The sequence below is a fragment of the Manis pentadactyla genome, chromosome 2, assembly GCF_030020395.1.
Source record: "Manis pentadactyla isolate mManPen7 chromosome 2, mManPen7.hap1, whole genome shotgun sequence".
NCBI lineage: Eukaryota > Metazoa > Chordata > Mammalia > Pholidota > Manidae > Manis > Manis pentadactyla.
In genome coordinates this window covers 175,906,629-175,918,558 of record NC_080020.1, presented here as the reverse complement: position 1 = coordinate 175,918,558, position 11,930 = coordinate 175,906,629, and the positions used below count along the sequence as shown (strand labels likewise).

General features: G+C 49.0%; 1 protein-coding gene across 1 annotated transcript; it reads left to right on the top strand.

Moving 5' to 3' along the window:
* The first annotated feature begins 4,842 nt into the window (after window positions 1-4,842).
* On the top strand, window positions 4,843-11,867 carry ANKRD53 (ankyrin repeat domain 53). Its single transcript, XM_036908316.2, has 6 exons — window positions 4,843-5,759; window positions 6,066-6,216; window positions 6,539-6,738; window positions 8,018-8,182; window positions 8,620-8,740; window positions 10,648-11,867. Exons 1-6 carry the CDS (start codon window positions 5,695-5,697, stop codon window positions 11,347-11,349), a joined length of 1,404 nt encoding a protein of 467 aa, XP_036764211.2. The 5' UTR covers window positions 4,843-5,694; the 3' UTR covers window positions 11,350-11,867.
* The last annotated feature ends 63 nt before the right edge of the window (window positions 11,868-11,930 follow it).

The window sequence follows — 11,930 nt, the reverse complement described above, 5'->3', positions numbered from 1 at the left end:
CATGTGGTCTTTTGTGATGGGCTTCTCTCACTTAGTATAACGTTTTCAAGGTTCATCCATGCTGTAGCATAGATCAGTACTTCAGTTCTTTTTATTGCCAAATAATATTCCACAGCATGGATATATCACCTTTCGTTTATCCATTCATCAGTGTATGGACATGTGGTCGTGCACATCTGTTTATAATTACTATTTCTTTCAGATGAATTGACCCTGTTATCATTACAAAATGTCCCTCTTTAGCCCTAGTAACAGCCTATGTTGCCTGATATTAGTATAACCACCTCAGCTTTCTTACAGTTGCTGTTTGCAAAATATATCTTTTCCTATCCTTTTACTTTCAATCTATTTGTATCTTTGAATCTAAATTATATCACCTGAAGACAATATGTAGTTGGAACTTAATCTTAAACCAGTTTTACCAGCTCTGCTTTTTGGATTGGATTGTCAAATTCATTCACGTTGAAGGTTATCTTTAACACAGTAGGGGTGTATATCTGCCATTCTACTTGTAATGTTCTGTATGTGTCATGTCTTTGTTCTGCTCTTCCTCCTTTAATGCTGTCTTTTGCATTAAGTGAATCTGTTGTAGTGTAACATTGTAGTTCCTTAAATTATGTTTTTCACTCATTTTTTTAGTTATTTTTCGTACTGGTTCCTCTGGGCCTTATCATATACATTTTACCTGAGCAGAATCTATTTCAGATTTATACTAGCTTAATCCCAGGGAGATACTGAAACATTCCTATATTCTCTCTACTCTCTTCCACATTATACATATTACAGCTGTGTATGTTACATATGCAACAATGCTTTGTAAAAATTTGCAATAATTACATTGTTTTATATATGTTCTTTAAAGAAGCTGAGGAGAACAAGTACATATTTATAGGTTTTGTCATATTAATCCTTTTAATTTACCATTTCTGACTAAACTCTCTTCAGTTGTTCTTGTGGACTCAAGTTACCATCTGGTGTTATTTCCTTATTCTAATACAGCTTTCTCCCACCTACGTCCTTTCTTTGTGTTGTTATTGTCAAATATACTTTTCTATGTTATAGGCCCAACGATACAAAGACATGCCTGTTGTTTTATACAATTTCTTTTAAAATTAGTTAAGAAACAATAGACATTCATTGTCTTTTATAGTTATGTAATTACCTTTTGCCAGTGCTCTTTGGGTTTTGTTTTGTTTTTGTTTTGCAAGGATTCAGATTATGGCATAGGATCACTGGCTTTTAGCCTGAAGAATCTCAATTAGTAATTCTTGTAAGGCAGAGCTACAAATTCACTTTTTGTTTGTCAGGCAATATCTTCATCTTCATTTTTCAAGACAGCTTTGCTGAATATAAGATAGTTGGTTGTACATCTCATATTTGTTGTTGCTGGAAACTGGACTTTTTAAGTAAAATACTGTAACAACTGTGGGTACTGATTTCCCCACCCCCTTCTCCAGGGTTTGTTTGCTTGTTTACTTGTGTAGTGACTTGGATGGGCCATTTTAGTGAAATATTTTTCCCCTCAATGTGAAGCCTCTGATATAATTGCTTAGAGGATGCAACCCTGGACCTGTGCACAGCCGCTCTGGTATGACAGTAGTTTTAGCAGGACACTCTTGGACTCTCTTTCCCTGATCTGTTCAACTGTCTGCCTCTGCTGGTATCTTATCCAGCTTTTAGGTTTCATTAATTGCCTAAAAGTTTATTGTTCTGTTTTCAACAGTGCTCTAGAGCATAAATCACTCCAGGGTCTCTCCAACTAAACTTGGACTCCTTTGTGAAGGTAGTTTTTGAAACCAATCTTTGAGGTTTGTTCTGACCCAGGAGGGCCTTTATAACCAGCTGTCCCCTGGTCCTTTCAGGTAAATCAGCCAGCTTACAGTTTAGCTTGCTGGTTTTGATCGCTTACCACCAAAATCACCATTGTTTGCAGAGTACTCTTAAACTTGAATGTCCCTACATGGTTTCAAATAAAGTCAGTTCCTTTGGGGAGAGTTTTGGAGCCCTCTGCTCTTACGGATGACAGGGCATATTCTCTAAGTCTCCGATGTGGAACTGAGCATAGGGACAGTTGCTCACATCTCTCCAAGTGACATCCTGCCAGATGAGCAGGGTCTGGGCAGGGTTGGGAGCCTTTGGTCCTCAGTTTGCCTCTCTCAATATGCAACCTCTGCCCCATGGACAAATAAGCTGGGACAAGGGTGACCAGGGCCCCAACACTCTCAGCCTGCCATGCCTCGAGTCAAGCCTCAGACTGACAGTGGGGCTGGGTGGATGAAGGAAGTGCCAATCCCTTGGCTGTACTCACCAGGAATTTAGCATCTATAACTTGTTCTGAGGGGGAAGCAATGGTGAAAGGTGCTTGAACCTGTCCCTCTGAGTGAGATACCATCTCTCTCCACTGGGAGAAGAAAGGAAAGGCAACCCCATTTTCTTGGCCACACCCACCTGGATCAGAATTCAGTCATTGCTCTGAGATGGGGCCAAGGTAGAGAGGGAGCAGGTTGTGGCTTAAGTGCCATAGACTCTCACTGTTCTTACTGAGATTTAGTAGATTTTCTTGAATAAATGTTTACTTTCTGTATACCCACAGGGAAATTTTCAGAGACTCTAACAGTTGGTTTGTAAATAATTTTTACCAGTTATGGTTGTTCCCTGGAGAGTGGGTCCACAAAGCTCCTCATGCTACCATTCCAGAAGTGGAAGTTGGGAATGGGAATGTAAGACAAACTTACTGTAGATCTCAGCAGTGCAACAGACACTAGAATTCATTTTTCATCCATTCTGGGATCATCTGAATTAAGCATGATACTCAGATGCTCGTCCAATAGATCATCTCCCTGGAACTGAGAGCCTCATGGTGCTGCCAAACTGTGAGACACATGGCAGAGGGAGAAGATTCTAGCCCAGTTAGGGTTCTGCTGACCCTTTGGAGTTGCTCTGAGTTTGAAGAAAAGGACTCATTCAGTCTTAGCAAATTCACTGGGAGTAGTGGGGAGAAATATGGGAAAATGGGCATACAACTTGGAAACCTGGTGTAAGAAATATGACTTGTTCTCTGGGGTTCCTGTCCTAGCAGACTCCATCCCCACCCCAACAATGTAATAGGCACTGTCTTGCCTGAGGGTTTCATCCCAGGGCAAGTTCACTATGGATTTGGTGAGACCGAGAAATGACTATGGAATGTTCTTGGGGTTAAAGGGTTTATATCCGGCTTTTCTCCTGGCAGTAGGTCAAGCACTGGAATCATGTCTGCATCCAGCGGTCTGCAGGTCTGCATTTCACCTCGGTCTCTGCCTCCTCCCAGAGCACTGTGGGGAGTCTTTATATAGTGACTCAGTCGATAATAGCTCATCGCCAATGGGTGTGGAAGCATTAGCCTAGCAGTAGACCAGTTACATCATCAAATAGTTTAGGGTCAGGTGAGGATCCTGGCCTTAGGAACCTTCACTTTATCCACAGGCTCCAAACCAGATCAAGTAATCTGAAGATGGAGCCCTAAGTCCCCTACATTGTTTTTTTTTTCCCCAGGTGATTCTAATGTATAGCCAGTGTTGCAACCACTGGCATAGAGACTGCAAGACACCCCAGGTGAAGATAATGAGGGTGAACTTGAAGAAGTCACACCCTCCAGCCCCAACACACACACAGGGCCTTGTTATTGTTAGGATCCTCATACCCCACAAGCAACACCCCACAGAATCCCCTAGCTGCCAGGAAATCCTCAAACTTTGTCCCTGCAAAACACTGTCATTGTACCTTAATTTGAAGCCAGTTGCCAAGGCTTGGGAAGGGGATTGACTCCTGCCCACTGGGGTTGGGAGACAAGTGGGTTACCAGAGGAGGTTTCCCTGGGAAGGGGGAGAGCTGTTTTTGGGCAGAGAATCTGAATTTTTGTCCCTTCTTGCAGGTCACTGAAGTCTTAAGAGACCCTCCCCTTCCATCTTAGATTTCCACAGGGAAAATACCTGGTGAGGATAGAATGAAGGCTCCTGTAGCCAGGATTCTCACTAGCCCTGGTTGGCTAGCTCACTATGCACGTGTGGGCAATACATCATTATTGATTCTATATAAAGAGCCCTGCCCAGTGCTCTTCGTGACACAGTGGCATGGCTGCAAGGCTGCAGGAGAGCAGAGCAGAGGCTGGAGTGGTGACAGCACCAAGGATAAAGGGCCCAGAGGATGGCTGTGTGGGTAGAGAGGCCCAGAGGCAGAGACCGGCTTGCTGCATGCAGACTCACTCTGAGTGGATGGGATTCTAGTGACTGACCTGCCACCGTGGAAATAAATTGGGTATAACCCTTTCACCCAAAGAACATTGTACTGTCATTTCTTTGGTCACATTGAATCCATAGTGAACTTGCCCAGAACTGAAACCCATTGGCAAGACACCTGGAATGTTGGGATGCAGAGAGAAGAAGGTGGTTGGAAGTGGGCAGTGTGGTCAGACCCTGGGGTCTCGGTACCCTTCTGATAAGCTTGGGGTTGTTCTCCCACAAAAAGGAGTATAATGTGGCTGGTTCAGTAACAACACTGATTCAAGCAACATTGATTGCCTGGCTACTGTATATTGTAAAAAGTTAAAAGCCAAACTGAGGAAAATACAATATATGTTAATAAGTTTTAAAAACCAGTAAGAAACACATTAAGACCTTCAACGAACAATGTTAATAAACAAGATTTCCAAACAGAAACATTGGTAATTGCTTAGCTTTGGCTAGTAACCAGAGTCAAGCTAGAACATCATTTCCACTACCAGATTTGCAAACGTTTATTTAAAATCATAATACCCAGTGCTAGTGATGGTTCAAATAGCTCTTCCTTTAAAACAGATTAGTAGATAGTGCTTGCTCTGCACCTGGCCTCACAGCTCACAACCTTTCCTTCCTTGTGAAGTGGAGAGTAATATCCTCATTTTACTAATGCAGAAACTAAGATGCAGAGATCAGGTAACCTCCCCCAAGTCACAGGGCTGCCACGCAGTGCAGTGACTTCACTCCAGTCGTGGAAGTGGACGTGAATCTGAAGTCTTGCAGGCAGGAAGTTTGGAAACACTATCAACAGTTTAAAACTGTTCATTCCCTTTTACCTAGTAATTCAACTTCCAGGAATCCATCCTAAGAAACGGAGATGACCCGTTTTCTTTACTGCAGCACATGTGGAATGACAGCGCAAACACTGATGTTGGGGTCGGAGGCGTCACAATGGACGTTAGTGCTTGGAATGACAATGGAAGCTGGCTCGTAAAAGAACGCTAACTTGAAGGAGGTACAAAATTGTCTAACGGTATGTATGTACATAAGTAACAGACCGTGATTTCTGTGGGTGGTGGGATTGTGGTTTTTAATTTCCTCGCTGTCCTTTCCTGGTTTTTTGTTCGTTTTACAATCGGAACCAAATTTTCGTAATTTAATTTCACAGTCAGAAACAAAAGCTAACTGTCTTTCGATTTATTGTGTGTGGTTGATGCTGAGTTTCCAGGATGCGCCTGCCGGCGCGGCGGTGCCAGCAGCGGCAGAGCCCCCGGAGGCGCGCGAGTGGCCCAGTCGGTTACCAAGACCGGGAAGCGGCGGCCCGGGCGGAGCGCGAGTTCCAGCCGCCGCTCGCGGGCCGCGCAGACGGGACCCTGCCTGAACGGTTGTGGCCGAAGGAGGGGGAGCCAAGCGAAGCAAGCCCCGCCAACAGCATGTCTCCATGAGGCCGGCGGAGAAAGTCTCCTTAAAGTTCACGTGCAGTAACGTAGAGCCCAGGAAGCCCAGGTGGGGCTGGGATTAGGTGGCCGGGCTGCGGGGCGCGGGAATCCCGCTCAGCGCCTCCCTGGGAGGGGCCAACCTGGAGCGGACCGGGTGTCGTGTGGCCCGAGAAGCCCCGAGAGCTGGGACCGCCTCCCGTGGCGTCAGGGACCCTTGACTGTATCCTTCCTCATTGCCCTGCGGACTAGCCAGCTCGACCTGCTCTGCATAAACGCTAGCGCGCAAGCACGGCTCGGCCACGGGGGTGCCCCTCCGCAGCAGGGCCACCCAGCTCTGACCTGCCGCCTCCTCACTTGCTCCCCTTCTTCCTCCCCCCAGTCTCCGCGCTGACTCTAGACGGGTGGATGAGTGGGACCAGGGGGCGATTGGCAGCTACCAGTTGTTCGCGGCCGCGCTGGGCAACCTGGAATGGTTACGGTTCTGTCTGAACCAGGACCATGGGAAAATCGCTGCTGATGACAAGGTAGGCCCTGGAGTGCAGAAACAGGAACTCAAGTCCTCTCCACCGGACCAAGAGCTCCTCATGTAGTGGCTATCTGGCGAAGGGCTGACTATGGAGCATCCAGAGATGTCTTTCTCTGTGTAGATCATCTCAATTCACCTTCTGACTGGGGGAGGGCCATTTGGGGGCAGAGAGGAGGGGTAAGCACCTATGTAGGGACACAGGGAAGAGGGGGAAGGTAAACCACACACACACACAAAACACCCTCCTATCTAGATTAGGTTGTGGCCCCTGGGGCCCCAGCCCTGCTCAGCCTCTTCCTGCCTTCCTCTGGCCCCCACAGGGTTTCACTGCCATCCACTTTGCAGCCCAGAGTGGCCAGCTTGTGTGTCTGCAGGTCTTGGTAGAGGAGTACAAGTTTCCCGTGGACCTGCCCACCAACAGTGGCCAGACAGCCCTGCACCTTGTCATCCATGGGGACAACAAGTCCATGGCCCTCCCCTGCATTCACTATCTACTTAAGCAGGAGGCAGACATCAACCAGTGAGTCCAGCCTGAGTTAGAAGTGGCCTGGAGGCCAAGCAGATTCAGGAATCCCACTTCCAGGCAGGCAGATCTGAGCAGGACAGGCAGAGAGTGGTGGGGAGACAAGGACTGGGTCCCACATAGAGCAGTCATGGAGGCCACGTGGTATAGTGGAGACTGAGCTTTGGGAGAGGACAGACCTAGCTCATATGCCAGCTTTGCCACCTGCTAATGAACAGGGATCTCAGGCAAGTCACTCAACATTAAATGCTCTGGTTCCCAAGCCTGTTGGTACCTTAGAATCAGCTGGGGCGCTTAAAAAAAAATCCATGCCTTTGTTCCAAAGATTGTGATTTAGTTGTTCTGGGGTGTGATCTGGGCTTGGAAGTCCAAAAAAAAAACATCCCCAGGCATTTCTACTTTGCAACAAAATTTGGAAACTGTTTCCTCAGTGTCTTCAACTGAAATTTGGGAAGATGACAGTGCTTATCATAAGAGACTATTGTGATAATTGAGAAAATGCATGGAAAGTACATGGATGGCATATGGGAGATGGTATCCACTCAAAATATTTATCAAGCATGCACTATGTGTTCAGCAGTATGCCAGAGTGAGGAATATAGCAATGAACACAGAAATGGTCCCTGCTCTCATGAAGCTGCTATACTAGTGCAGGAGTGGACAGTAAATCAGCAAATTAATACATGAACAAAAAGAGTGTAGTAAGTGGTAATGAAGGAAATAGGGTGATGGGGTGATGAGTGAAGGGTGGAGAGGATCTTTTTTGGAAGGGGCAGTCACCTCTAAGAAGGTAACATTTAATTGCAACGTCAAGACTGAGAGTGAGCCAGTCCGCAAAGAGCCAGGCAAGAGTGTTCCAGGCAGAGGGAACATGATGTGCAAAGGCCTTGTATTGGAAGAGTAGGGCAAGGTCAGAGGATGAGGTTGACGATCTGCCCAGGTCATGCAGATCTTGTGGGTTATGGGGAAGGTAGGAGGACTGGTTGATTTAACAGTGGATGAAGTTAGTGGTCTCTTGAGCTCCAGCCAACCCAACTCTCTTTGCAGCAGGTTCTGTCACATACCCCCATAATCAGACTTTTACTATTCACTTAGTCCAAACCCTCTTTCTACAGTTGAGGAAACTGAGGTACAGAGAAGAGAAGGGACATGCCAGGGTCACCCAGTGGGCGGATAGCAGAGCAGGGCTGGAAGTTGGTTTGCCCACCTATCTGATGGGCAGCTGTCCCTTTGTCCTTCCTTTCTGCCCTCTTCCCCCGGGCGGGGCCCTCCACAGCCAAACATGCAATGGCTCCACGCCCCTGCACTTGGCAGCCCAGGAGGGCCTGCTGAGCTGTGTGAAGATCCTCGTGCAAAATGGTGCCAATGTCCATGCCCAAGATGGTGTGGGCTGCAAGCCCATCGACTACTGCAAAATATGGAACCACCGTGTCTGTGCCCGGTGAGGGTATGAGAACCACCGACAATTTGGGACTCCTTGCCTCTCTCCCAGCCCTTTCCCGAGAGCCCTCACCCAAGGCTAAGCCTTTAAGAGGAGGCTCTGGGAAGCCAGATAGTTAGGGGATAAGTCTGCTGAGGAGGACCCTTCCCAGGATATTGTTTCCAGGGCTTTCCACAGGACCTCTCCATTTGGGTTTAGCATTGCCCTTCTTCCAAGCCCTCAGGCCCCTGGCTCCTCAGTAGGAGGCTAGTGATCAGACTATCACTTTCCTCTCTCACCTCACAGGTCAGCAGTCAGTCAGTGGGGCCCTGGGGGTGGGGAGTGGGGTGTTTGGCAGCTCCTCCCACTTTCATCCAGATCCTCAGCAGACCCAGTCTTCGCAATCCCAGGTTGAGGCTCAGTCACTGGGGGATGACACTCCCCCACCACAATCCCAGGTTCCTGAAGGATGCCATGTGGAAACAGGACAAGAAGGACTTTGCCTGTGAGATGGGGAAACTGAAGAAGCTCAAGGACCAGCTGGCCCTCATGAAGCAGAACTACCTGACTGAGTATCAAGTAAGGGGTAGGGCAGGTAGGTGGGGATGCTGGGCATCAGCTGCTACCCATGCCTGTGAGCAGATGTGGCAGTGACTGGCAAGGGCAGTTAGTTACAAGAGTGGCTGCAAGCGTCCTATCCAGAAAGAGCCTCCCTCTTCCCCTCCTCTGACAGTAAGTCTACCCTCATTCACAGCCACTCTTTAGGTTGAACATGTTGTATTAGAAAGCAAATACAGCTTAGATCAGCAAGCATTTAGGGAGCCCCTCCTAGTGAGCTGCCTCCTTCTGGATGAGGAGAATCTCTATTGAGACCCAGGCCCTGCCTATATTGGGCCACACACTGGTTTTAAAGATCCATCCTTCTTTCCAGCAGACACTGGGCACTCATTCTCTGTTAGGCAACTGCTATTAAACTCTGAGGATCTAAAGACAAATGAGCTGTGGTCCCCTCACTCAAGGAATTTACCGTCTAGCAGGGGAGGTGGGTTGTATTTCCATGGAGGAGGAGGGAGTCCAGCAGGATAATGCCTGAAGGGTCTTTAGAGAAGGGCAGCAGTTGGCTGTGTAATGAAGTAGGGAAGGGTTGACCGGGCAGAAGGAACAGCTAGCCCCCTGGAGAGGCGTAGGGGCGCACGGTGCACGTGCATGCCACAAGGAGCAAGTGCACTGCAGCCGGGGTCAGACATGAGCTGGAGACTGCCAAGCCAGAGATTTGGCAGGGGCCCAGATCAATGACAGACCTTGGTTGGGGATGAAAAGGGGAGTGGCTAAAGGATTTTAAGCAGGTGTAATTATATAGGATGCAAGAACCAGAAAACCCAGGAAAAGGATGCTGGGAATCCTAAGTGGATCCAGAAGTAGGGAGGGCTTTGGGGCTGGCAAAATCCAGTATTCCAGCTCTGTTCCAGCTGCGTTTCTCTCCAGTTCTCTCAGCACTACAAGCCTCTGATGTGGGTGTCACCCAGTCCTCACAGTCACATGTGTCCAGAGGAGGCAAAGCCCATTTTTTCCCGTGGTGATCAACTTTCCCAGAAGCCCTTTGCACATCTCCCCTTATCTCTTATTGGCCTCAGTGGATCATAGCTCATTCTTGTTCCAATCCCTAAGGCTAAAGGAAAGCCATGTGCTGACTGACCTGGGTCAGGCAAGGCTGATGAGAATTAAGATTGGCTTAGCCTAATCAGAGTCAACCTCCAGAGCTAGGTCAATCTCCAAACCACCTGATTGCCGAGTAAGTCTGGGTAGTGTGAGACACTGAGGCAAGGGGGTGGGACAATTATGGTTATGGACAAGTTGAAGATTTAACTCTAATGGAGGCAAGGACAGAAAGCTAGACCAAGTCATTACCACCCAGAGTCAGCCAACTGCATCCCTGCTACCTGGCTGCTCAAGGCCCAGCACTTCCAGGAAGCCTGCCCAGATCATCTCCACCCAGTTCCAGGCCTTCCAAACCTTTCTGCTTTCTCCTTTCATGGTCAAGGAGGCAGTCTGCCCTTCTCATTTGCCTTTCTCCCTCATCAAATTGGAGACTCTCTCAGGGCAGGACATGTCTCCACTGTCAGACTGGAGGCTTCTCTCCCCCACCCCAAGATCAAGTTTCCTCTAGGGTAGGGACTGTGTCTCCCTACTCAAGTTGGAGACCTTACCTCGGCGAAGGCTGTATCTCCATTAGATGGAAGGTCTTCCCTAGGGGAGAGGCTCTGTCTGCCCCAGGGGCTCCCTTCAGGCTACAGCTATCTCCACTTCAGAACAACGGCTCCCGTAAGACAGAGGTATATCCCATTAGGCTCAGAGCTCCCCTGGGGGCAACTGTATCTGGTCAATGGGACCTTAAGTTTCCAAGGGTTAAAACCACATGGCCTCCTCTTGGAGAAGCACAGGGCAGGCAACCCTCCACGACTATCTTGAGCCCTCTGATGTTGCAGAAAGAGCACCAAATTCTAAACGAGGCTGATTTCAAGAAATGGCTCCATTGCAAGCTGCCACTCCGAAGCACCAAGCAAGAGCCCAGTGCCCCATGCTGGTCTATTGCCTTCTCCGAGACCCCCAACCACCAGGGATTGGGGCCTCCCAAAAGCTTCCACCCTTCCCCGGAGGCACACCTGCGACAGACACCGCGGCCTAGGATGCAGCCCTTGGTGATACCCAAGTCCATTTATACAAAGCCCACTGTCAGGCGGCCCAAGTTGTGGAATATCAGTAACAACCCTGCCAGATCCCCCACCACCCAGATTGGCTACCCACAGGGCATCCGCCTGGGTGTGCATCCAGACCTCAGCTCAGAGCATGACTTCCGCAGCTTCCTGGATGTGAGGTCTGATGGGCATGGTGGGACACAGCTGCGCACGGTGGCTGGCAACCAGGTGGCCCCTGTGCCCCAGCTGCCTTTCGAGGTGATAGTCCACGAGCTGTACCCTTCAGTGCGGCCCTACAGGATGAAGGTGCCCCAGGGCTTTTGCTCTGTTAGCCTGAGTAATGTGCCTTGGAAACGACGCTTGGGTGATGACAGCTCCTGGACAGACACCCTGGCCATGAACCTGCGTGAGACATTTGACGACGCCTTCCTGGCAGCTGTGAGAGCCCATCAAGGGTCCCTTACTCTGCCCTCCCCCAAGCCCTCCCCATAAATTTTGGTAGCCTCTCAACCTGAGGCAGCACATGAAGGCTGAAGTGTGGTGATTCATGCTGCAGATAGAGAGGGAGGGGGAGGCGTGCCCACTGGCTTGCCATTCCCAAGCTCGAGGTTGGAGGCCCCTCTCCCCAGCAAAAGCCCAGATCCCTTCTCTCCACAAAGAAATCTTTTGGGACACTCCAGGGGATCCAAGTTAGGGCAGAGGCCCAAAGCTCAGAGTGGCAGTCAGTCTCTGTCCTTGGCCATAGCATTTTCAAAGTGACACTCTAGTATCCCCCCACCCGATCCCCCAAAAAATCCCCAGCCCAGCAGAGACAAGGCTTCCAGGATGAGGGAGCTACTGGGAAATTCTGCCTCTTGTTCAGATCAACTCCTTCCTGCTGCTGGCCATAAGCCTCACTTTTCCTCTCCAGACCCAGAGTCGGGTAGAAGACAGCATGCACTTCCCTGCCACTATGGTTTCTGCAGCTCAAGGAGGCAGAGGCGGTGATGGCATATCTGGGGGGAGGGAGGGAGGACCTGTGACTTCTGTTTGAGACTTGGAGAGCACCTGTACTTCCTCCTGGAAGCTTTTCT

Excerpts from the sequence above, each read along its gene's own strand:
- ANKRD53 (XM_036908316.2), top strand. The coding sequence starts at position 5,695 with ATGAGGCCGGCGGAGAAAGTCTCCTTAAAGTTCACGTGCAGTAACGTA. Across the intron at positions 5,760-6,065 it reads GTAGAGCCCAGGAAGCCCAG|CCCCAGTCTCCGCGCTGACT; the intron begins GTGGGGCTGGGA and ends CCTTCTTCCTCC. Across the intron at positions 8,183-8,619 it reads AACCACCGTGTCTGTGCCCG|GTTCCTGAAGGATGCCATGT; the intron begins GTGAGGGTATGA and ends CCACAATCCCAG.